General features: G+C 47.3%; 2 protein-coding genes across 3 annotated transcripts; one reads left to right on the forward strand and one right to left on the reverse strand.

Annotated features, from left to right (window-relative positions):
- The first annotated feature begins 432 nt into the window (after positions 1-432).
- Positions 433-21,009, forward strand: LOC128269147 (nuclear transcription factor Y subunit beta). 2 transcript variants are annotated; one of them, XM_053006523.1, is made up of 10 exons: positions 433-1,019; positions 2,455-2,520; positions 15,615-15,723; positions 15,785-16,072; positions 16,478-16,561; positions 17,225-17,350; positions 17,628-17,717; positions 18,632-18,966; positions 19,032-19,125; positions 19,199-21,009. In XM_053006523.1, the coding sequence occupies exons 1-10, from the start codon at positions 940-942 to the stop codon at positions 19,307-19,309; spliced, it is 1,383 nt and encodes a 460-aa protein (XP_052862483.1). In that variant the 5' UTR covers positions 433-939; the 3' UTR covers positions 19,310-21,009. The 2 variants fall into 2 exon arrangements, with proteins under 2 accessions (XP_052862483.1, XP_052862485.1); XM_053006525.1 differs by lacking the exons at positions 17,225-17,350; positions 19,199-21,009 and having other exon boundaries at positions 19,032-19,143.
- A 535-nt stretch (positions 21,010-21,544) lies between these two features.
- On the reverse strand, positions 21,545-26,398 carry LOC128279087 (uncharacterized). The gene is made up of 4 exons (XM_053017809.1): positions 26,384-26,398; positions 25,483-25,718; positions 24,231-24,364; positions 21,545-23,531 (listed from the first exon to the last, which is right to left on the reverse strand). The coding sequence occupies exons 1-4, from the start codon at positions 26,396-26,398 to the stop codon at positions 23,272-23,274; spliced, it is 645 nt and encodes a 214-aa protein (XP_052873769.1). The 3' UTR covers positions 21,545-23,271.
- Positions 26,399-26,796: the final 398 nt, after the last annotated feature.

The following is a 26,796-nucleotide window of genomic DNA, read 5'->3' on the forward strand; positions in this document are numbered from 1 at the left end:
CTCACATTCGGAAACCCGTTGTGATTGTTTCGAAAATCGCATTTTTTCTTTCGACGTGGTTGGCGCCGGACGTGGTGTGGTGCGGTCTCTGTGTATATTGCATTGTGTTTCGCGTTGTGATTATTTTCGTCAACCCTCTGCGGCCGGAACAGTGAATCGTGTGTGTCCGGCTCTTGTTCACGGTGGCAAGATTTGTGCAATTCTGTGCCACACTGAGGCCAGTGTTTGCAGTGCTGGTGACATTCTGTTTCAGCGCAGTGTCTCACGGTCGGGTGCATTCCATCAGGTTTCCTGCCATTCGCCGCTTCTAGTGGTTCGTGAGAAGGATTGTGCAATACGACAGCGAAGCAGCAAAAGGTTCCACATTCTGGTGCTGCTGGTCAGCATTCGCCGAGGAGTCGCACAGGTTTCAGAGCCAACTACAACTACCCGGCAGCCACACTAGAAAATCTGTTCGGCTTTCGTCGACAAAGTCTACCAGAAACAAAGTAGCCCGCGCCCCCGTGTGTGTGGCACCATTTCGATGCGTTTCGGGGAGCCCTAGTGCGGTGGAAAATGGTAATATGCTTCGGAAATAGTGTCGAGGGAAACATCAGCGTTAACCACTTCCGTCTGTATTCCCCGATGTGATTCGATTTCGAGCATATAAATGAGCAGCGCCGTGCGAGTGAAAGAGCGCGAGCAAATCGAGATTCGGTGGCCGAGTGAACGAGAGAAGTAAATAACAAAAAAAAGGAAAATACACTTCACAGTGGCCAGAGAGTGGAGGAGAGTGCGACAAGTGCGTTAGGATAGTGTCCTGGAAGCTATTTGAATCAGTCAAAAAATAAATAGAAATAATTCAGAGCGAACGGGGAGAACCGATTCTCCCGATCGTGAACAAGTCCAGTTCCCCCAACGTAGGCGAAAACTCCGCAGGCGCCACACAACATAATAACGATGGCGCGGCTGACCGAGGAAATGGTGATTGCCCGGTCGAAGCAGTCCGATCTGGGCGCAATCAAGAAGCTGAACTGCTGGTAAGCATAAGGAACTGAGACCACGGGCCTCACGACGCCCGGGCGAAGTCTTGTTTACGTTCGAACTCTTCACCGTTCGCACTTTTTCTCTTGATCAGCGTGCCTTTCCCATCCATTGCTTTCGGTCTCTAGAACCACGCTCAACGTTGGCAACCGAAAGGTTGCTGTGGTTTCCAGAAAATTATTCCAAAGCCGCCACACGCACACTCATTAGAAGCGATGTTGCTGCGCACCGCATACTCCACATGCATTCCCCCGGCACGATACCGTTACAAACTGGGTCCCGAAGAGGCGAAACGTACCTCCCGAACGTAGGCAACCCTCGGTGGGAAGTTCATTGGCAGTGGGAAGCAAGTGTGGGACGTGGGGTGTCTCAACAGATGCGTCGTCTTGGGGGGATTCGCACCTCCCGTAGGCACAAAGCGATAGCGATCATACCTTCGTAGGCAACGCGTTCTTCTCTTCTGCGTTCGAGTCCCAGGCCATGAGTCGGGATGGGCGCGGCCGTGGAAAGGTTACGATTTATCATACCTGAAACTGTAGATCAGATGATAAGGGGTTTCCTCCAAAACTCCTCGTTAAGATACGATCGCTCCATTAGAAATGGTAATTTTCGGTACGAACTAGCAAAACTGTTTTCGATTAATGAATTCAATTGAGGATTAAAGATCGAATCATTGTGGTTGGAAAACGGCAAGATGCTGGGCTCTTTCGTAGGTGAGGCCATTTTGCAACATTATGTTGCAAACTTAGTACCGCGGCTCGAGTTCTCCGTTAGCCGTTGTTAGTGCGCCTGTGTCCATGCGGCCAGCCACACAACCGGTTCCGTGTGCAGACTTGTGGCTTGCGGAACCATTCGAAACAGGATTTCAGTTAATTGAAACCGCAGCGAAAGGTCGGCTGATCGCGAATGTTTGCCAACGTGCGGTTCACGATAGAGTTGCTGGCTGTGAACCGATCGCTCAACGAAGCCCTCACATTACCGCAATTTGACTCGAATAAAGATTGCATAACGTTTCGCAAATTGGTGTGTATTTTTGTATAACGATTTAAGAAACCTTGTGTGGACATTCTGCTGGTAATGCAAGATTTCTCTTCCTTTCGTTCGTTTTGATGATTCGCACGATGCCCCACGTGATCGTTGAAGGTGTTTATCATAACACCCTTCACTAAACCCTTTTTCCGAGCAACCGTAAACATCAGCGTTATCAGCCGCGTAACATGTTCCTTTTTTTATCAACCAACAACGCGAACATCGATGCCGCTTGTTGCAGTCTGCTTGCAGGTTGCTACTTTCCTTTCGATTTCTCGCCAACCGATCATTTGGCGCGAAAAAGTTGGTGCGCCTATCACGTGGTCGATATTCGCCGGCCGATAGCATAAATCTTGCCGCAACAAGTTTGAATGAATTTCTCCTTTTCTTTTCCTTTTCCAGGGGCAGCGAGCTGAGCGACGTTTCCATCATTCGGCGCATGCGTGGCGTGGAGGTGCTAGCTTTCAGGTGAGCTAATCTTAATCGGAACCGGTATTATGGCGTAGGCAAGGCCATGGTCTGCCACCGGACTCGGAGCGGCTCATCCTGATAACGCGACGTTAATATTTTTGGGTCTGAAGCAGCAAAATCAAAGGACCGCTGAAGCGAAGCACCTTGAGTGTTGTTTGTTCTTGGTCTTACGATCGTCGGTTCCGTGCGCGTGAAAACCCGCCAACGACTCTATCGTATCACTTGCTAAGCGCACTCGGGGGACTTGTTAGCCACGAGGGCGCTTCTCCTTACGGTTGCCACTTGGAGAAAAACTTTTTCGATAAGGTAACACCCGCCCGGCAGTCACGCAACCTTGGCGGCGGCGAGCTTTGCGTTCTCTGAAAGGCGGCGTAACACGGAAGTGTTCTGCGATGGGCGAAACTTAGCCAGAAAACCCATCCCTGCGTCAAAGATTGAAGGGAGCATTTAAGGGAATGCCTTGAGCATAGTTTCGTGCCTTCAAAGGTAGCATTGAGCCGAGCGTAACGCCTCGATGAAACTAGCGCCTATCACCACGGTCGGTGGTGAGCGGTGATGAATTTTATTGCGATACTAAATTAAAATAATGCGCCAGTGGTGGTGAAACGCGGTCCTCACGAACCCACTTCCTTTTGCACACGCCAGATGACGTGTCGGCAAGGGTTCCCTGGAGCATACGCGCCACGGAGGCACATTTTTTAAAGCTAACGAAGAAGCATTGGCCGGAATGAGCATTGTGTTAATGAGGCTTAAGTGGGTTCTAGGAGTGAATTTCTTCGTTTCCACTCGCAGCAGTTTCTGTGATGATCTAACGGGCACGGTCATTTTGCCGTAAAGCTTCACGCGATACGCAACGTTCTGTGCTAATCATGCTATTTATGTGAAACGTGTTGCTGCAAATAGCGACACGACGGTTTGGTGTAGTTTTCAGTAAACCGTTCAGTTTGCCGTTAAGCGCATTAATCCATTTGTAATCCCGTAAAGCTGCAAGCTGTGGACCAATCTAAGATGCTGGGTGAATACTAAGGACTGCCATAAGATTCGAAAGAAGTCATTCAAAGTAACATCCTCGCAAACACTTAAACCGTACGAGATTCCGCCAAAGCTTCGGGCCATTCCGTTTTTTTGTGTTATGCTGGAATGACCTCTTTTTGTCGGTCCCCGTTTGCTGGAAGCGGATGTTATTACTTTTTCGAACGACTTTTGACCATCGTCTGAATACTAGGGCGTAGAGGAGGAACCACGTTCTTTGCCTTTTGGCGTAACCCCGAACGGTGGGCCCACGTGGCATTAAGTGTGGCGGCCGCCAGGAATGGTTGCGCCCGGCTAAAGCTTCTTCCCACGGATTGCGCACTTGGCAATGGGAAAACGGCCGCCGGCCAGCAATCGCTTTGCGGCACTTTTGCAAAACCCCAACCTTCAGCTTAACGCCCAAACTACCGATCCTGTGGCCATATAAGACACTTGGTTACCTTTTCCGCCGTAGAATGCGATCGATACTGGGAGTTGGGGCTGCTGGTGCTGGTGCCGGCTTGGTGCCCGACTTGGTGGACGGGTCGTCATCGATGATCTCATCCGCCCGTCGTGGAATCAAATTTAGAGAAAATTGTACCCAGGACGCAATTTACTCGTTTTTGTTGCCGTGAACATTTTTGTACGCTCACCTGCAATAATCATCCACTTAGACGGTGCCACCGTGTGCTCTTTCTCGCCATTTCGATTGCTTTCAGATGGTCACCGGGTTGGCCGAGGTGCTTTTGTGCAGTTCGCGATGATGTCACACCCAACCATTGTATGGACTTTGCCTGTACGCTGCTGATGGCCACGTCATTGAAAGGGCTCATGAATACGGATTAAACAACTTTCTCTTCAATACTTTGAGAGTTTTTTTAAAGAAAATATATCTTTTTGTTTCAGTATCTCGTTTAGAAAACCTGCTGAAAGATTTAAATTATTATTATATAAAAATGGTTCGTAGTTAAAAGCATCATTATCGCTCAGCTGAGCTCATCAATCTTTTGAACCGCTACTAATCGTCCATTAGAACGTACGCGGACTGTACTAATAACGATGTAAGGAAGTTCCCGCTCGATAAAACACCCCGGCCATCGTGTGGCGCTTTCTTGCTCCTTAATGACCCCTTCTGGATGCGGAAACATAACGGTCCGGTTATGTTTTTATGGCGCTTGACATTCCCGGCGGTGCGTTGATTGAGACGATAGGATACCCTGAAACGGGCGTGTTCAGCACCATTAGGATGTTGGCGACAGAGGAAATGTCACGCCGTTGACCGTGTTATTATTTGTCAAAGCCAAGGCCGGTAACGCTAATGACTACGTCTATTCATTTGGAAACCACCCAACACTGCGTGGGCTCATAATGTATTAATTCGTCCAATGTCTTCATTTAGTTTAACGAAATGAATTTATCTCCTCTTTTTTCCCGATTCCGGGTGCCACCCAGTAGAACTCGTTCCGAAGGGTATGTACGGCCAAAATGTGGACACAGGCGAAAACACGAATTGAAAACTAACATTATTCTGGCTCACAAATCAACGTCGGAATTGAATCCAAGGCCACGACCGTAGGTTGCTAAGTGCCGGAGTGCGAGTTCAGCAAAAATTCAGCCACTCAGCGTCCAGCACAATCCTTGCCCGGGACGGCTGTGGCGTTCCCATGTTCACACGTTCAACCGTAATTAAGGTTAGCGAGTAATGGGAACACACCCGACGAAAGGGACAAAACCGTGACAAATGCAACCCTCTCGGTCGCTCGTGCTGCAAAAACAGTCGAATTTGTGGGCAGCGAGAAAAGCCAACTCACTGGCTCCACTGAATCGCCGACACCTGGCATGGCATTGGCCAACATCAAATATGATTTGTTTGCGGACGTCTTTTTGCTCACCCTTTTTTCAGTTGGCCCCATTTCCGGCCGCCCACCGAGCGTTAGATGAGTGTGTGTGTATTTTGTTTCGATGTTGCTCGGCGAAAGGCGAAAGTCAGTCCGATTGGGGACCACAAGCATAAAAGCTGCATAGTTTTATGCGCACCGTCATCGTGCGCCATCGTCAGCGGCCGGCTGCGGTTGGGGACGATCTGATGACGGGCTTTGAAAGGACGTTTTATGTTAAATCTCAGTCACTCCCGGCTCAGTCAGCGCCACTAGCCCGGTTCACCTTTTTTTTGGCCCAGTTCCTTACAATGTTTGCGCTTTCTCGTTCACTTCACATATGTTTTATTGTCTCCTTCGCGCATTTTTTTTTATTGGGCCCCGGTTTTGCGCCCTTCGATCGTACGTATTAACTAATTGCCTTTGAATTTTCTCATTTCTCTAGCGCGCCCAGCGGTTTCACCAACCGCGGCCGCTACTAGCGCCCGCTTCTCATGCGCAACGAATCGCGAAAAGAACGCTTTCCAACGCGTCGTCCCGCTGTTGCACAGCAGAACACCGCGCGAGGTGTGTGCGCCAAGGCGCCACCGTTAAAAAGACTCATTTACTGGCCATAAAACAACCCGCGCTCTAGTACGTTCCGGTGTTGGGCACGATAACAAAATGATATCAGTCTGAGGGCGCGGGCATCGATAAAGAAAAGGAAATACGATGGAATGCGGAGGAAATGAGGACTTGGAAGAAAGGGTGCAACTGGTGGCGGGGGAGCGTTTTGCCGACCTCAAGGCCGACTTGCGCCTGGTGATTGATAAGGAATGCAAAAACGCGATTGTTTTCACGAAACCAGCTTTGTATTTTTTTGGGGCCTGGCAAAGCCTTTAAGTCATGCTGAGTTGCTGAGGAGGGACTGCGGGTGTGGATGAAGGGCGTGGATGGATTGAGCAGCTTGTGCTCGCTAATTGGCAGGGCCGAGCATAATTGATGGGCTCCGAGAACAAGTGATAAGTGTGTACATTTGAGCAATTGGCATAATTGCAAGGCGGCAGTCAAGATTGTTTGATTGATTGTGCACCAAGTGCATTCGCTTATCTTGATGATTATTTCCTAATTTATCATTTTCGCGTTTTGCAGCAAAGTTGTGGCCATTGGTAGTGTTAGTGTTGGTAATTTTGTACTTCTTTTTAAACGTATCTACATAATTTTATTTGCATCATAAAAGTCTTTAAGAGTTTATGCTTCTAATGATCTAATGAATGAAAGCTCGTGGTAGTTCACTCACCACTGGCTACCCACTGGCACATACCAAACACTGTGCTACTATGCTGCAACATACCGCAGACCACAAGTCGTTGGCCGCCGTCTCGTTAGGGCGAACGCCATTACCATGCATACCAACGTCAGGAATGAATAAATGAATAGAAATTCAATAGCCAAAGTTGGGCGAACTCATATCAACTGAAGCTATCGTGACTCGTGGTGGTGCGTTCGGGGCCCGAAACGAAAAGGGCCGATTCCCTCCTTCTGCCACGACCACGGAAGAAGCCTTTGGCCACCACAAATGGGGTATCTTCATCACAAAACATAAGCCTCGCGATCACGATAGCGCCAGACCACATCGGAGTGAAAGTGTTACTCCTGTCGGGTCGGCCGCCGTCGGAATCGCAACAGGATCCAACGTATCCAACGCAATCGAGCGCACGTCTCAAACCGGTTCGTTGTGTCTCGTCGCGCGGAAGGTGTTCCGCGGTCGCGGTTTTTCTTTTTTCGTTTTGCAAACTTTGCGCCGCGTTCCGACGGAAGGTGTGGAAATTTGTGTAGAAACTAATGCCTAGTCAGTCTCCCACCCGTCGGTAGTAGCCTGTATAACGAGCCACCTACGCGGCACTCCCCGGCTGGGCAAACTTGTTTCGGACGACAATGTCGGATTACGCGAGGCCGGAGAGGCATCGCGTACCGTGCCGTCCTCCTCCTGCAACCTTGATTTTGAAACTAAAGTTTCAAAAGCTCCGCCACAAGTTTTCCTTTTTTGGCGCTCCGTCCGGTGCCGCGCGCGGGGAACAGGTTTCGCACAGGAGGGGGCTTAGTCATGGGGCCTGTGCTTTTGACGTGCGTTGGCGTTGGTCAAGACGTTGGGTTTTGGGAGCCTTAATTTTCACTTGTTTCGCGGCGAGGCGATACAATTAATTTAGAGTGTCTGTTAAAGTCTTAGGCGATTGCTAGAGAATGGCCACTTAGGCACAAGGGTGCCCAACTTGGGCTAGTAGTTTTATGTCTTTTCCCGTAGCATAATCCTCGATTGCCGGGGTTCTTATGTTGTGTCGGGCCACCGAATGGCTCGTAACATTTTAATGATCCACAAAGCGGTGGAATTGAAAATTCAATTAGCACGTAAAACAAACCGCCGCACAAGTAAAATGATGGGATTACGCCATCAACCCCCGGCGCATAGGATCCGCCAGCTCAGCGTTGCTTAGGTCGTTGGTAGCCGCCGGCCGAGTTCCGTTAATAGAGTCATCGCAATCCAATTTGTTGCACCAAACATTTGACACCGTGTCACGCACAGTGTGTAAACCTTACAACATCACGGGAATTGTGTCACGGTGGACGGTCGACAAAAAAAAAGCAAGCGCACCACATCGTCAGACACAGTTAACAACCGATTAGCGGGTCATTATGGGGGAAACGGAAATACGAGACCCGCATCGGCGTATCAGCGGCTGGTCAGTGTGTTGATCGTCGAAACGCAATGTTTGTGAATGAAGCACCGCAGACGAAAGGCGCGTGACTGGCGGCCGCTCCCTCGCTCACCAACCCCTCCCCTGGAACGGTTTGCTTCTCTTCAAATTAATCAATCATGAAACTTCGATCGAGGAGTATAAACAATCAACCGCGATCGTTTCAGCAAAAATTTGACTCGCGAACTCGAAAACGGGTTGTGAATTCCGCCTTTTTTTGTTTCGCACTGTGAGTGGCATTTTGCTTGATAATGTTTTTTTTTGTCGGTTCGATTCTTGCATAAGACCGCACCGATCATTAATCAGGAGTTTTTATTGCGTCTCAACGATTGCCGACGTTCGGCGATCGATGGCGGCGGGTTTGTTTAAAACAGTCGTTCGCGACCGGGAAGCGTACTCCTGTCCGGGGCCGTCGCGGCCTTATATGGGAGGCGGTGCTGGCCTTGAATAAGTAAAACCTTTGGCACAAGATACACTCACAGTCACTGCGAGTCATGTAGGAGTATGTTTATTCACGCACGTGAGATGGGATCCATTCCGCGGTATGGATTATGAATTGTTTACACTATTTAGTTTGGTTTTTCTGTCGCAGCTTAACACGAGAACATGAGGACGAGAACATTTTTCAAACGCCATTTCGGAAGATTTGAACCACAAATCCGGAGCGGAATACATTTTTGATTTCTCATTCACTCCCACTGAGCCTTTTATGCGCCGAGATAGACCGATAGAGAGAGGAAGGGAGAGAGAGAGAGAGACCAAGCGCAAGGTGGTTACATTTTTTCCCCGGCAATTAGACGCCGCCAAATCGTTTGTCATTTTCCAGCCGTCATCGTCGTCATCATCCATCAGTGTTCATAATGCGCAATGTTCGTAGCTCTGGTTCTCACGCACCAATCGAGCACATAACAGTTCGGCTTTCGACAAATGTCCCCCCGCCCGGGTCGGGGTGGTCTGTGTCTGTGGCCCAAAACAAGTGGCCGAGGCCCCGGTTAGCGACACTTTTTCTTCCCACGAGTACTCTCGAACCGTTGGTTCGTTCGGCGCAATCGGTCACACGCACCGGAATGACAGAGAAATATTGATTCAACTAATGAATTATGAATACCAAATTAAGGTTACTTACGTTTGCCATCGATTTTGAGGTGCCCGCTGCCTACCGGCACCGGGGTTTGCCGGGTGTATGGGTGGTTCGGTAGAGAAAAATGTTCCTCAATGAACAGGCGCAAGGCATCAGCATAGTAAAAGAGGCACGATGAAACACGCACACCGCCCGGGAATGCACGGCAAACATAATAATCTGATAAAAGTTTTCACGGCGCGTAATACTGTGAATTGTGTTGGGTCTCCTCACTCTTTTCCACTGTGCGGGTCCGATGAGAATTGTGCCATTCTTGACCGACGGTCAGCCAGTAATTACGACCCTTTTTGACGTTTATATCAGGCCCGGGCTTAAGGGTTTTTAGCATTTTCAATTGACGGAAACTTTATGATAGGAGGAAAACCTTAAGGCCGGCCGTAGACTGAGTTTAAGCGAGGAACAAGACGCTTTAATGTCACTGACCTTAGCCAGTCGATGGGTAGCGTGAGTTGCGGAAGGGTTGCCAGGTGGCAGCAGGAGGCACCCTCTAGCAGCAGTATTTGGGTTCGGTAAGGGTCGAAGCGCGGTTCTTGAATTTATAAGCTGAGACCCTACGTCACAAACTCAACCCTAAGCTGGAATCCTAGTTTTTGGCGCTCTCTGGCACGGCGGTATTACTTACTCTTCTGTCTCTCCCACAGAAAGTCCCCACGATTGAGTGGGTGTTTATGTGCCGAATAATGCAAACATACAATTACCGCCCATCGGTCGGTCGGTCGAAGGTCAACCCTGGCCGACTTCTTGCCACCTACAATCGTTGGCTCGAAAAGTTGACCACCGGATTGGGAGTTTCCAAAATAAGTAAAACACAACGCGGTTGCTGTCGTCAGCGCCGTGGCGCGTGGTGTGCAGTGGGAGCGTCCGAGCGCGGGCCTCATCAGGGTCGCTGGGGCCAATGTGGGCTAATCGTATGCGGTGTTGTTAACAGCTGATATGTTAATGCCATAACCCTTTCCGGTTGAACCAGAAGTACAGCAAGTGGCAGCAGCTCCATTTTTGTGTTGGTAGTTGGCTGTTAGTTCCCATTCGTGTCTCAGGGCACCGGCAGTGGCACGTTGGGTGCCTCGCTACACTTCCTTATTTCATCCTTACGAGGATGAAAGATGTGATTATGCGCATTCAGAAATTACATTTGATAGCAGGAATTTATTCATGGTTGTAATTTTGTGTAATGTGTGTCATCAGCAGATAATTTTGTTGTAAATTCAAAAGGACTTGTGCGGAACAAAACTGGCGAAGAGCTCTCTGCTCTCACCATCATTAAAACGTCGGTTTCATCACCCATGGTTTTCCTGGCCCTGCAACTAAGCTGCATCGCTGGATATGTGTGCCATGCATAGTTTATTTTGTGACAAAAAATAATGCTGAAGTGAAAACATAACTATGTTGGAACTCTCCTTGTTCGACGGATCGCATCGGAGCGTAGGAAAAGTACTCGCAACAGCAGCACTGGCCGTCTCTCTCCGGTGTGCTCCGGTATCACATGTGTGGTTGGCGCTCGGAAAATTACTCTCCTCTCCGACGTCCGGAGTCTCGTCCGGAAATCGACAGCTTTTTGGAAACCAAGTGGATCGAGTAACATCCGTTGGGCCGACTCTGCTGCTTCTCTGGGACTTCTGCTTCGGCCCCAGCGGCGGTCCGTAACGGAATTAAAGTTGCATTTGAAGATCTGCCGCTTTTTTACGCTATGGATGTCGATTTCCTTTCATTGCACCACCGGGTGGATCATAAAACAGTGTTCGCATATGTTGCGGCGCTCGCCGGATAAGGAATTTATCTCTTCCCGTTTCCCAAATGGCAGCAAACCATTTACTAGCGTCCGGGCGGCAGCATTGGCGATAAACGAGGTAATGTGAAGATAATGTGGCTCACCATTACCCTGCAATGTATGGGATACGGAAGAGATAGGAGGCTGCTTGCTTTGACCATAAATAAGCTCCGCGCACGACTACTTCCGTTGTGAACGATCCTCGCCGACTTAAAAAAGTGTCCACAGCCAAACCCAGCCCGTGGAGCATCATAACGATCTTTCATTCCACTTTCGGAACGCTGCCAACCGAGGTCTGGCCGGTTGGCAGCGTTCAACTTCCGGTTGCTCCGAGTCGTCCAATCATCGCCGGCTTCATCACATATTCAGCAGGACGTGAGGGAATGGAAACGTGCAATTTAATAGACGACGATGCATCTTGGGGACAGTTTTCCGCTGCGATCGTTATGGAAAAGTAATCACTTCCATTGCAAACTAATCATCGTACCGTGTCCTCGGGGAACTGTGCCCTTTTGGGGACGCTGTCAGTGCACGGTTCTGTTCCGCAATGATTTGCTTGAAATAATCATGCATTTGATGAAAGAAGCAGTCTTCGTGGGCACGAATCGATTTGATTGTGCAACGGAACAGCAATACGATATGCGTGCCTCGCGTACTTGTCGGACGTTGGAAGGAAACCGCATTTCAATGCTATCGATTGCTGGAACTGTTACAGATATGCTTCGATCGCATGGCTCAGCGCACTTGTCGGTCGCGCATTTCGAAGATGTTTAAAATATTTATTCGACCTCGTTTCGCGGGCTTTTTGCACAAAAGTTATGAAGATGTCATATCCAACGTAGCGTAGCGTAGAGTTTATTGCACAAATCGGCGAAGCCATAAAAATAGTCGCTCAGCGCCGATTGAGATGCGCTTTCTACTTACGTGCCGACTATTTCGGGCCATTTGCACACTTTGGCCATCAAAGGACGGAGCGAAAAAAGGAAACTTTTGGCACTCTAATTTACGATTTCGAAATAGTATTTTATCGCCCTGTTCTTTTTTATCACACTTGAGGTCCAACGATAAGTTATCATTATTTGTTGCCTCAACTTTTCCGAAGTCTAATTGACGTCAAATAAATCCTTCCAAAGCCTTCCACCGACAGCGTTACTCGTCCGGGTGGTCATTGAATAACTTTGGGCGTTGCATAAGCGCCGGCTTGAAATTGATACCACCGGGCTTAGGGGTGGGTCAGGGCACCAGGTAAACCTACTTCGCTCCGGTGTTCCGGCTGAAGTCCGAAACCGAGGGAATAAATCAAACACACGTGAAAAAAGTAAAGTCGACAGCAAGAAATAAAGAAAAGCGGAAAGCTGTACTTATAAAGCCCTACTTTAGAGTTGCAGTATAAAATGAGTTTCCAATTATTAATTATTTCTCTCTTTTTATGCTAAGCAAGTAAGGAAAGAGAGCGAACGCTAGGCGTCGAAGCTTCAACCACCGATGACTGTGAGCCGGACACAGCCACATTTCCGGGTCGAAAAAAAAACCGTCGGCGTGTCGTCGGTTGGTTGTGGCGGCCCCGGTCGCGGTCGCGTGGTGTCGCGGAGCGCAACCCAATTATGCTCACCCGCTAAGGCCCCGCTTGCGTGATGTTGGCGTGTTCTGCGCGCACGAGCCGCAGTGATGTTGTGCAACAGTTTTACGGTCCGTTGACCCAAGGCACAAGAGCAGTACGTCTGTCGACGATTTCGAGGGTCTGAAGGTGTCCGAGAATGTGTTACTTTCCCCTGTGGTTGTCCGGCCGGAGGTTGATTTTTTGCTCCTTCTTAGAGTGCCTTCAATGATCTTCGGACACAGAAGCGAGAGCTTACACCTATTGCCTCAAGCATTTGAAGCTTGAGCCTTAAACATAAGCTCGCCCACGTTTCTGATTACGTCATTCTGAGTAATGGTCTACATAGTTCGTGGGCAACAAATCCGCTGCATGAAGAGCGTAGCATTTAGCTATGTTGTAGTGGGCACAGCCCGTTCGTTGCGCTAACCGAGCTTTGAACCGAATATGGGGAAAACAGTTTAAATATATCATCGACTTTTTGTTTCTTTAATCGGTTTAACATAATATAGGGATCTGTCCTCTGAACAAGTCTATTTCGAAATAATAATAAAAAGCAGCCAAGTGGCCAACATCTATCCTAACAAGCAAATGAATGCACGCATGAATTAATTACTAGTGGTCGGCAGGTAGCCATCCAAACCTTTCGCCTTTTACCAGCAACAGATCGAACGGAAACGTTTCACTTTCCCTGCCGCTTATCGCTGGTTGATGCCCTTCCGATGATCAATCACCTACGGCCGGGCACGATCGAAGAAATGCAGCCGAACGACTTAACTACCCGTCGAAAGGTGCGCTTCCCTTCGGTCATCATGATTAGGAGGGCTCATCAGCCTTGGGTCTCGATGTGCATGCCCAGCGAACATTAGAGCCCTTTGCGGCACTCTTCGTGGCGCGTTGGCGTTGGATTTCCACACGAGTCCACAAATGGCGGCGAATAACGGTTTAGTGATTGCCTTCGGTGCCCGAGGGCTTCGATAAAATGGTGCTGGAGAGACGTATTTTCGGCTGGAAGAAATATCGGAACGAGGAGGAACCGCTTTGGGGCGAGCTAAATTGCCGTGGAGCCAGTGTCGGTGTGAATGTGTCCCGGGAGAAGTGTTTCAGAGCCATTGAAGAAGCGGTGAGAACGGCATTATCTTCCTTTGTCGTCTGGTAATCAGTCCCCAAGTCTGGTTCGTTTCTGCTTCGGCAGAAAGCCGACACATTCCCCCCAAAGGAAGTGATTAGTTTCATGCTAACCAATCTTATGCGCGCTGGTTTCCACCATTTAGCTGTCAAGAAAAACTTATTAGCAGCTTCTCAGCATTTTGTGGGCGATAATCAGGGATCTTTTGTTTCCCGTCGGTTATAAATCGTGTGTTTGAAGAGGATATATAATATGGAAAATATTGGGAAATATTTTCAACAAAACAAAAGATTTTATGAAAAAAATTGAAGTTGAAACAGTGATTTGATAATATGCACAGAAGGGTTCCTACTTTTCCTTCTGATTGCAGTTTTTGTTGAATATTGTTAGCGGATAGAAGAGGATTTGTAGTTGAGATGTTGAGAATTTGGACTCATTTTTATGACCTTTCAACACTCTTCATCAGTAGCTTTTCAATGTTTCAAGATGTTGACCGTCTTACAAGATGTGAAAGAATATTATGTCTTTTGAATTCGGTATCGTGTATTCCTTGAATTCAGTATTTTGTACATCAAAATAAATAAATAGTAGATCACGTCTATATTACCTTAATACAAAAATCTACTCCAGTTCCAATATAATATCAAGCAAAACCGTTGGAATTAGTTGTGGAAAATCGAAAATTTCAAGCTTCAAACTTTAAATTCACTTTGTTGCGCACCTTTTAAATTTACCTATGCAAATAGCTGTACACAAATTTAAATCAGTATGTAATTTAATAGCCTGAGAACCTTCAGCTAATATTCATCATCTTGAAAGTGCGATTCCACAGGAAGATATACACATATTTCTACATATTATGCAAATGTTTCGATGATAAACTTTGTTTCACTAGTTACGTTATAACTATGAATTTTAATTGTAAAACAACATCATTAATTGTAAAAATGTGGCTTGAAATATTGCAAGTGGTATCTGAATTCTTAGTTTTTGAATCTCTTTCTTTGTTTCAATTGAAGCAGAGCGTAGAAAAGATAGATTAAGGTAGAATGCCCGGTGAAACACAACCGGGGATGGCCACTAACTATTCACGCTTCGCTGAGAATATTTTTCATTGGATAAATCGTCTTTCAGATTTTATAATTTAATAAAATCAAAACAATGTGCTTTGTTTACGCCGCGATCATTGTTGAAACGCCTTTCAACAATGATCGCCTGGTAATGGCCATTAATACAAAGACTGGCGGCTGGAATGAATCAACGCCGCGATGTACGCCACGTGACTAATGACTTCCGTTGGAAAAATCTGCGCGCACATTGGCCCAATTGTGGGTCGCGATTCCTCCCGCACAATGGGGCGCACGCAGGAAGTCGGGTTCCGATCTGAACTGCTGAACTTGAGCGAATTTTCCGGCTGCACTCCGGAGGCGCCGACGGTGTGCTCTGACCATGGAAACACCCTCTCGACTAAACCCATTTATGCATTGTTGCGATGCCGATCATGAATTATGCAGACCGGTGCGGACCACGGGTCCGCAACTGATCCGTGAGGGGATTTTTTTTTCTCTGGTCATGCTGGCCAATGGACAAAGAAGCGTGCGCGTGTACCGTACTGCACGAGTTTTTTTTTTTTATTGGTTTCTGCTGCGTGCTCTGTGGCGGTGGAAGGAAACGCGACTGTTACGCGATCGCGAACTGGTTGGCCTTTCCGTCGCGGGGAAATGCCGCTTGTTTGCCGGCCGCGCCCAACTTCCGCCGGTTGAGCCGATTTACCGCAAACCGTTTTCGCGCGGTTCTTATTTTCAATGGTCCATCTTCTTTTCTCCGTTCCAGCGTTAATCGAATCAGTACGCTAGCGGATTTCGAAAACTGTATCAACCTACAGGAGCTGTATCTCAGGAAGAACAATCTGACCGACATCGACGAGTTGGTCTTCCTCCAGGTATGTGTCTGTTGCGCCGTTCGTTTCCCTCTATCGATCACATCATCGTGTCGTTTTTCAGAATCTTCCGAAACTTAAATTCCTGTGGCTGGAGGAGAACCCGCTGGTGGAGAGTGCCGGACCGACCTATCGGCAGATAGTGTTACGCGCGTTGCCAAACCTCAAGAAGCTCGATAATGTCGATGTCACGCCGGAGGAAGTCGCCGAAGCGATACGAGCGCCGGTCGCTCAACCGCAACCGAGGCACGAGATATACGAGGATCCTTCGCCACCGCCCCAACCGTACCAGCAGCAGCCTCCGTCACAGCCGCAACAGCAGCAATACCGTCAGCAGAGTCCAGTGATTGAGGTAAGTCGGGCGCGGAATTGTGCGCATGGCTGCTCACTAACCCGACAGTAACCTGACCGATGGACATTTAATCTAATGCCTGTCTCACCCATGTGCTTGTCATTCGGATCTCAGTTCATGCCTGAGCCCCAGAGCGATTGCAAAAAATGCCAAAAATTTCATTGTGCTTTGTCTCGTTTCTTTTTCATGTCACTAACACAATCCACAAAACCTCACATATTCAACCACCATCTACTGCGCCTACGATCTACGATATGCTGCCCGTGTCCTGTCCTAACATCCTTCTGTGTGTTGTGGCGTCTGTGGCGTGAAACACTAAACTTCCATTTTTCCACACAAAAATAATTCGCTCGCGCGAAACTAACAAAAAAACAACGCGGTCGACGTCGCGTGCCGACGCTGCAGCAGCAGATGAGCCCGGAAAATACGGAGTCCGAGTGCATCAGTGATCCCGCGGATCGGGCCTCGCTCCCGTCCTCACCGCTGCAGGTAATAAAAGCCCTCTCCCCAGCACAGCCCCCCCGGGAGGGCAGCTTCCTGTTGTTACTTTATTTTCATCACAACCTAACCGACCGACCTCGAATCACGAATGCATCCTTTGTGTATCCTGTGCACAACCCCAAATTTCCGGTAGTGTGTTCCTCTTTATGGACTTCGGAGGCGGAGCAAGGGCTGTGTGGACACATTCATAAGCCTTGCACCACCAGCTTCCGGGGGGGTTTCTTTTGGCGCTCTAGTTGTGTTGTAAATTTTGCAAGTTTATGCCATGGAGCTCTTGGGCTGGACGAGGAGTTTTTATGCTGCTCCACCGACGTTTTATGTTGCACCAATGTTTATGACCGTGCGCCGGGCGCGCCATCGAAACAACAGCCTGTTGCATGGCCGGTTCGGTTCACCGTGCATTTTGTGTATGCTTTCTGTGTGTTTCACCTTTCTATCCCCGACATCATATGCTTTGCCCCTTTTCCGGTACATGATTTATGCAGCTCTTTAGGGACGTTATTTACGATCGGAACGTAGTGCACTTTAGCGATGGTAGTTTTGGGTTACGTTTCTTTTTTTCATTCTGGCTCTGGGTGTAATTGCTTGTCTGCACCACAAAACGCTCTTTACCTTTCGGTTTTCCGTTTGCCTCGCCTTTGTCCTTTTCAGCGAAGCCCTTCGAACAGGGAGTTCTGCTACTCACCACCGTCAAAAGCACCGCCACAAGCACAGAATCCGCCTGCATCATCGCACTGCACCGCAAGCAGCCACCGTGGCTCCTACCAGCAGTTCGATGTAAGGAAGCTGTTCCTTTCGGTTTTTTTCTTCTACCTTCTATCTGCCTTTAAGCCTTTTTCTGACGCTTTTCCGGGCCTTTTTCTTTCGAGTGCTCGGAAGATCCGCATCGCGGACTCGTTAATGGACTAGACTGTAAACTTTGCCAACTCCATTACCATAAATAACAGTTGTTCGGTTTCCTTACTCTGCTTCGAATCATTGCTCTCACACTCTGCACCACCAACAACCATCCGATGAACACTACCGACACTCGCGCCATTTGCACCAAAACCAGAGGTCGCCCGGCTCGGACCAGGACAGTCCGGTATCGGGATACCGAGAACGTGTCCCGATTGCACCGAGCATGTCGACACACTCGATGAAGGTGAGCATATTGTGGGGGGAGGAAACTCCTTTGCTGTTTGCCGTTTCCTTTTGTCAAATGCTGGCTACTCAACCGTGGACCGGTGCATCGGTGCAGCGTCTGCAGTGCAATTTGTTGCTTAAACTACTGGAACGCGTCTTCCCTAAGCGAGCAACTTATGTTTATCGCGGACGAGCCACATTTGTTGCTGGATTTTCTCCACTTTACTGGTGATCGCTTTTCTTTTACTTCCCTCGATCAAGAGGCGGATCGGATCGGATAGCATAAATTAGAAAAGGGGGGCGGCTGTTTTAAAAAATGTTGTGTAAACGTTTTGTAGCATATTGTGGCACTTTTTTTCGCCGTAGCTCCGGTTCCGGCCTGTTCCGCTTGTTTAAAGCTGATACACTGCGCCGCCAGGAGCAACAAGCGGGGAAAACCCTCTGCGAAGCAGTTTCCCTTTCCGCACCAAGTGGCCGCTTAATGCGGGAGCTCGTGTAGTTGTAGTTCGCGGCGATTAATTCCAGGTGTAAATAAAGCGTAATCATAGATCGCTCGATCGCCAATGTCTTGTCGATGCGTTGTTATGCAATTACAATTGAGTAATTTTCCCCGTTTTCCCTCGCGGTGCGCCGCGCCATGGTCAACGGCCATTTGTCGAAAGCCAATCTGTCTCGCACGCCCGCGACTAAGAGAGCACTTCGCTTTAGCCGGTTGACAGTGCCACGGAATCGGCAGGCAAGCAAAACGACGGTTAACAGACCGTAAGATGCAATGTAAATAGTGGGAGATGTATTATCGATCTTTGGTTGTAGAGGCGAAACATAAACCAATAGAAAAGGAACACACAAAACATGTACAAATGATTTTTGTATGCACCACAGCACCACAGACTAAAAAGTGCGACCGCTTACTGAAGAATCGTGTCTTTGCAGGAATACTATCAGTCGGATTATCAACGGCAAAATCCTCCCGCCCACTACCGCCACAGTCAGATGGATTTGACCGAGTGGGACGAATCGTCGCCAACATCGAACCATCAGAATAACAATAACAACAACGGAGGCCAAAACTCTGGCAGCCAGCACGGCCAGCAGCAGCAGCAAGGCCCGCACGGTCAATCGCACTACCAGCAGAACCGTCGGAGCATCGCCGGAAGTACGGTGAACGAGCGGGAACTGTACCAGTACCGGAATGGGAATGGCAATGGCAAGGGTCCGGATTCGCGGGACGAATGGGAAGACGTTGACCGACGGCGGAATGAGAACAGGTATGGTACTAGTAATTGGTAATTTTGGCCATTGTTTACTATCAATGTTTACCACCCGATTGCAGGCGATCCGATTCCCGGTTCAACGATAGCGCCAGTGTCATCTCCAATGCGCTGCTGAATCACTTCGCCGGAGTGCACCGAAGACCTGTCAGTAGAGTATGTGCTGCACCGTAGATGCTGGTTTTTGTGCCGTTTAGATTGATATTTTGCCATTATCCGTTCTTTTCAGAACTCCAATCTCCTGTCGGCCACGCTGTGTCTGGTGAAGGAGTTGGACTATCCTAGTCTGGAGGTGGTAGAGCATGCAGTTCGTTGCCGTATCGATGAGCTGTCAGAGTAAGGGTTCGAGGAACTCTGCTTTACCGTTTTAATCCTCTCGTTCGCCGATATGTTCCATTGTACCGGAAAATGCGTCCTCAATCTTAATCTCCCCGCGTTCCTTAGGAACACTTTTTCATGGTAACAGCGGAGAAAAAACTTAAACTCTTCCTGCTCACAACAATTGCAACAACAATGAATGGGACAGCGTTCATTTTTGCCCCTCATTCCGTGTTACATGATGGTTCACGACGCGTTGTGGCATTTTTTCTCGCCAAGCTGGAAGCTAAGGAGAAGAATGCAACGGTTGCAAGTTGGTTGCTGCTAATGGTCCAGTGTCACTGTTATCCCGATGTTTAATACCACTTCTCAGCGCTCAGACTATAATCCCGTTTCGCTTATTCACGTTCTGAAGCAATAATAGAAAAAAACAGCTGGAGAACTATGAACACGGTGAAGAGGTGAAGTTTGTCCGGCGAATAGAGGAAACTCTTTAGCCTCTTTGGACAATCGCATCAATCCGTTATGGGATTGCGCGTAAAGGATTCCAAGTGAAGTGAAAAGGGATAAGTTTACTACGTGGCTTATGCAATCGGTAGGCGGTTTATGGTAGTAATGATAAACTTAACTAAACTTTGTGATGAGGGCAAGAGGAGAACCTAAACACAGGACGCAGCTTTCGGTGGGTGTCTTTCTTTTTTGTAACGAGTATACCCGTCAAATAGGAAGAAAAGACTTAATAACTTTATAGCAAAACAATACTTCTCGAAGGTTCACTCAAACCAGCTGAAGCAGAGGGACTCGAAATGTTTTTGCCAACAAGCGGAGAAATTAGCCGTTAGTGGAGAGAAAGAGCATATAAAACTAGGACATAACCAAACTGAAGGAAATAATAAAACTACCACAAAATACCAGGCGGTGTGAGACGTGAACGTGCAGGGATTGGTGCAGTGGTATGATTCGAAAAGGGCCGCAAAAGGGAATGATCGAAACGAATGCTTAAGAATGCTTTAGCTAACTGCCTTTCTAAGTTAATGGAATCATTGCGAATGGCGAACTTCTGGTGGTTCGGCGCTAGGATAATGCAGGAAATGGTTGATTTGTTTAGGTAGGAATTTGAATGCGTTAGTTAAGGAAGGCTGTTTGTTGTCTCGAAGAGATGCATTTGGAAGGGACGATCCGTACGTTACAAGAAGCGCATACCGAACTCCGAAGTCCGAGGCAGTACAAATTTTGTTAAAAAATCTCACAACAGAAGCAACCGTCACAGCAGTGGCCCGATCCGTTATTTTGCTTGTTTGTTAACCGTCCTTAGCGAGCCCCGGGCCCGAGTGAAAGAGGGCTATTAAGTGCAATCAGTATCATTCGCTACCGCCAGCGTCAATAATAAGCCAACCAACGTTGCGTCCATGGAATGGAGAAGCTTGTTTGTTTTTAATTTAAAAGAACGAAAGCATCCGCGTTGCATTTGTACTTTGTTTCAGTCGTGCAGCAAAAACCGCGATCAAGTGAGAGCTGCTGAAGTGTGTAAAGAATTAGTTTTACCTTCGCTGCGATCCCTAGATGGTATAGAAGGAAATGATACGAGAGATTAGTTAGTGAAGGATCGGGATGAATGGAACCACAGGAACGTTTCGTAAAAATACTAGAAAACGAACAATTCTAATTAATAAACCAGAAAAACTAGTGTAACATACTATTAATAAAGGTACTAATAGAATAACAAAGGCATAAACTACATTTTGTTGATTTATTTCAATGCTCGCAAGATATCTGTTTCTGAAACTTGTAATTTCTAAAACAGAAAAAAAATCGAAATAAAATTAGAAGCTGCTAAACGCACTCCTTTCCTAACAGCGCCCTCTATGTCTGATGATGCACACTAAAGCCTTAGTTTCACGCTTTCTTGAAAGCGTGTGCAACAGAGCAGGCTAGCAACGCATTCGACACGAGAGAGCGAGACCAAATGAGAAATGTTTCGGTTTGTGGTTTGAAAATCAAATGGCCAGAAATTTACAATTTTCGAGTTTTGTTTAAGGTGCGTAAAAATGTTGTGTTCCCAGAAGTGCTTATTAAAAATTTCCAAGTCTTGAAGCGGCTTCGTCCGTCACTGAGAGGCAACGAAATTCAGGCGTTTCACACAATCACTGTGAACCCCGTTTCCTTTTGTGCGACAGGATTATGGACGGCAAAAATACAAATAATTTTTAAGTCAAAAAATGATAGCGAAGAATATTGAACGCGGTTTTTTTGTACGTACATTTACCTTTGTACACATTTATTTTAATATCTCCTACGCATTATTATGTCGCACTATGATCCTTTCCGTTTATTTGGCTAATAATTAGGGTACTTAGCAGTTCTTTTTGCAACGACCGCTGATAGTGTTCCGTCGTGTATAAGCACCCTATTTTAAGCTAAAACATCGATAACTGCCCCTTCGTGGGGAAGTTTAGCGAAATCGGCACTCGGCGCAAAAGAAACTTTAAACTGTGTCTGATGAGAACGATGGGCGATACATCCGGCCGCGGATGTACGTTGGTGTTCCGTTCGCCAATTTTGCGCTTGTTTTCAGTAATGGGGATTACATCTTTGCTCTGCTAGACGATCAAACAACATCTACACAACATTTAGATATCGGTCAAAGCGTTCGGCATTCTCTTAGTGTAGTTTATATTTTGTTGGGATAGTTTAGCACAATTTTAAACCTACCACCGTCCACTCGTCCAAATGGTTTATTTGGGATTTATTGTCTTTCACAGCGTTTTGCAATTTTTGTTATTTGTTTGCAATCGAATTTCGAAAGAAATTTTATATTCGCCCCTCCAACATAGGGTTTTCCTATTTCTTTCTCTGCTTGCCAATTTACGAATGATATTATGATCGAATGTCTGAATGATCGAGATGATGATGCTCAGGTGATGATGTTTGGTGATGATTCGCTTGTTTTGGGAATGATTCTTGTGACTTTTGTCATGCTTTCCTATGGCAACTTATTGCGGAACTTCAGGGAGATAGGAGAAAGGAATCTCTAACGCGGAAAGCGTATGTCGCTAACTAATGAACGTGATGTTTTTGGTAATTCGCAAGAAAAAAGTCATTCGTCGCACACACTCAGTTACTCGCGCGTCTCCGTCGATGTACGCACACACCACAGGAAACGTAAGAGTTTCGTAAGAGAATTAATCTTAAACAAATTGACACGCGGAAGGGTAGCCAACGCCCACCGGAACCAGACCGGATCGCCGGGTGGGGTTTAGTTGTTTGTTTGGGTTTTCATTTGTCTTGTCCCATTGGTCCCGCAGGGAGTAGTTTGAGCCTCTCGCGGGTGTCCTCTGAAAGCTGACAGGATTCAAAATGGTCAACGCAAAATCCTAACTAGACCTAGAGAACTGAGAGTGTGCTACAGTACTATTATTTGCTAATCAATTTGGCGCTAGCTAACTCCTCGTAGCGTCCTGAAGGTTTCGTCTCGTTGTGTTTCTGCGGAACCCTGCCCTCCGGTCCACGCATTAGCCTATCTGATCGCCTATTTCGATCTATCGATCGCCTGGAAGCCCTTTGAGTGATCTTTGTCATTTTTGTTTCAATCATGCTCGGCAAATGTTTGTCGAAACATTGTCTCCGCCATCGTTTAGTCGTTAAACTCACGAACACTTGGAACGTGGAACTGAAGGAACGCAGAGTTTAAATGCTGAAACTGCGTGGCAAGCCGCGCATACTCCGGCCTGATATGTAACGATGAAGAGTTCCCCCCTTTGACCCACTGACTTGTATCTTTAGTTTCATGTTACTTTCCCCCCGAAATGTTTTCCCCAAAAAATAATTAAATGTCTTCAAAGTACGGTCTATTTCTTGTACGCCCATTGCATCGTGCGGCTGATGTCACAAAACAGACAACATTAAACTTAGGGTCCAAATCACTAACGAAACCGCCCTGAAATGTTTGCCGTGAGGGTGTTGTGGTGAATTTGGCCAGTCGTCCTAGAAGAACGGTGGCAAATCACAGTTGCACAATGTCCCGCCGTCTCCCATTTTGCAGAACTGCGTGCAGAGCTCGTCCCAGTTCGGTGTCGTGGTTTGGATGCTGTCCACTGCGCCAAGGTGTCCCTCCACATCCGATCCGTCGCAGCGACTGCAGCCGTTTAGCTGCAGGTTGGCCGCCTTGCAGAACGCCACACAGACCAGATCCAGATTGATGTGACCCTTCGGTTTGTAGCCTTTGCAGCTGCACTTGGACACTCCTGAAACGGAACAATTTTACATTATTATTTCAGAAGTAAGACAGTAGCGCAGTATATTTTCATCTCTTTTGTAATATCTCTGTGTTAATCTTTGATGTTCTTTAATGTTAATTGATTGTTGAACAATAATCGTGAACTAACAACTCAAACCAGATCTCGAACTAGTCTTGATTTATTTTATTTCGTTCTTCAATCTCGTCATGTTGAGGCTTTCATTGTCGATTAGAGCTTTATCGGAGAATGGCCGTGCGATAATTTAAGTGACAGCACGTGCAAAATGTGTCGCAATAATTAGATTGTCCAAAACCAATATCTTGAGCCACAACATTAAACCGGATTAAGATACTGCATCTTATTGTCGGCCGGTTGTGTCCCGAACCCCTGGAATCTGCACCTTAGCCCCGGTCGGAAAGATTTGCAAGATTAGCTCCTTGTGGGGCTCGTTCGAGTCATGCCAATCATATCGGGGATTGTAGGTTTGCTTGATATACGATTGCGCTCCCTTTGACGTCATCGAATTGGCCTTTTGACCCACAGTCGCGCGACCATCGATTAGCTCTCGTATCGTACGCTGTCTAGACAAAGTTCCTCAAAATAGGAACTTCAAAATGCGTTTTCCGCATGAGGTGCTTTAGGTGTTACTTTCAGCTTTTGAGTGCAATTCTACATTCCAACTATTAAGATAGTAAATTTACTTACCCAAACCATTGACACAGAGTACCGGGCAGAGTCCGTCGACTGTCTCGTCATCCACCGGGAACAGCTGCGTAGTAGTGTCGGTAGTTGCGGGTCGCAGCCATGTCGCTCCGCAACCGGGACCACCAAGTCCCGCGCTAAACCGGAACCGGCGGAAAACGAAACAGTACGGTGTTAGTGAGACGGTCAGGAAACACGTGCAACAAGCCGAGGATCAATCGTTGACTTCCACTATCTGCTAAGGTATTTGGGGTTCAAATGTGTGCTGTCATGGCGCGGGATCTTGATGCGGAATGCTTCGGCATCTGTAAACCGGTAGCATTTATGGTGTTGGACCCTGTTCATGAGTGGACGATGGTTATTGTGCTTGATAGCAGAGGTGATTGAGGAAATATAAATGATAAAGCAAGTGCCAATAAACCGCAGGCTGAACCAGAAATAGGCTGTCGATTAGAACGCAATTCGCAACTATTTGTCTCCAGGTGAGCGTTAATGTTAAAAATAGAATTAGTTGTAGTTATTATCATCCAATGTGATAATCTCCACAGACGGTTGGGTTCCTTATCGACGGCAAGGCGTCCGTGACTCAGAAGTTCAATCGGTCCACATTGCTATCGGGGCGTGATTTGGCTGTGATTCAGTTACCATCTTCATCTCCATGATTCATCTTCAAGAGAGCATCCAAGACGTAACATTGGTTTTCTCCTTTCCCTATCAATCAATCAGCATTTATGAGCCGTAACAACCGCCGTCGTTGGGTCCAAAACCTGATACATGGAACTGATACGTCTGGTTGTTCGCACTTATCAAGATTGCTTTTAATTTTCACATTATTGCGCCAAACAATAAGCGAGGAGGCACACGCACACACACACGAGACTGGTAAGATCGATGAGCCACAGAGGTACGGTGGTCCGAGGGTGGCCTAATCAGCACCAACGAACCAGTGCTGAGCCCCCGATGATGGTGATGAAACTTTTCCCATCAACACCAAGCCCACACGGCGTTTACTTTATGCGGTCGCGCCCTATCTCACTGTCACAATCACTGTCGCTCTTTCGGTCCCAGGACTTTGGCAGGACTTTTACACTATCTGGCCGCACGCCACACCATAAGCGAATATGTGGTGAGTTTTTCTTTTTTGCAGAATGTCGCGAAATGAAACACCCTTTCGGGATGGACTTCCAAGAACTCGAAGGACAGTTCCCATAAAAGGACACACCGTGCGCTGGAAAAATCGACGTCAGCGACTCACCTGCAGAGCTGTTCACAGGTCAGCTTCCAGTTCACAACTACGCTTTTTCCGGCGCTGCCGTCCGTTTTAGTCTCGTCCGGCGGAAGCTGCCCGGACGGTTGTTCCTGCGAGTCGTTGGTGGCGTTGGGAGTTGGATCCTGCGCCGTAAGGTTCACGGTACGGGCGTGCGCCGAACCGACCAGTACCAGCAGCAGGAGCTCCAATCCCAGGACGATTCGACCGGTTGTTGTTGGTTGCTGTTCGACGAGAGGGGAAAAAGGTGGCTGTAGTGAAGCACTGGGCGTGGATAATTTAATTCAATTAACCCCGTAACTGGTGCGGCTTATGTACTGGTCCCGATACCCGGTTTTTGCTCCTTGCCAAGGCACAAACTATTGAAAGACTAATATAGTTTTTTCGCCGAGCAATAAAAAAGACACGAACATTGAGAGACCATTGAATAACGAAAAGGCTTTATTGGTGTGGTAAATCAAAAAGGACGAAAACTAAAACCGAATCCTTTCGCGAGTCATGGGTCGGCGATTTCGAATGGAAAAACATGTTCGTTCTCGAACAGATGAGTATTTGAAATGAAATTTTCTCGTCTGAACTAATAAAATGAAAATCGGACCATCCAAACAAACCCGTGATGGGACCAGAAGTGGAAAACAGCGTGCTCATGACACGGTAGTTACCGAAGTGTAGGAAAACCGAATGAAAGTCAGCCACCAGAAGAAAAAATGGGACTTGATTATGATATTTTCACCCTACGGAATCGACACTGCCTGAACGGAGTCATGGAAAAACACTTTTCTTTTTCGAACTCGATGTTCATTAGCCTTCTTTTGAAAAATGGCACACTTTTTGTTGTTGCTGCTGGCTTCAAACTTTTCCCATTTCCACTGGCTTCATTCAACATTACGCAATCCGACGTCATCTTGATTTAGGTATACAAACTGAACAAAACTATGAGGAATATTTGAGCACCATTGATTGCGACAAATCTGATCACAATCGTTCGTATACTACAACCTGCCGGAACACTGACAGTTTATTTTGGCTGCGATTGTGCACTGAAAACTTAAACACCTGGGCTCAATAATTTCTGCAGTATTACTTCAACGGATATTTAAATTTTCACTGCTTTTCACTTTTTCACGCCCAAAGGCTTGTGGTTGCAAAGGCTTGCGCCACTTACTTTCATAATTTTGCATTCGACGGAACAGAATTGGCCAAAAATGTACGGTTGTCTACGAGCTCCGTTTTTGGTACGTGCTGTCGATTAATTCCGTCGATTGGCAATGCTCGAGAAGCCCAGAATTGGCGCGGGTTTTT

Source organism: Anopheles cruzii, chromosome 2 (assembly GCF_943734635.1).
Source record: "Anopheles cruzii chromosome 2, idAnoCruzAS_RS32_06, whole genome shotgun sequence".
Lineage (NCBI taxonomy): Eukaryota > Metazoa > Arthropoda > Insecta > Diptera > Culicidae > Anopheles > Anopheles cruzii.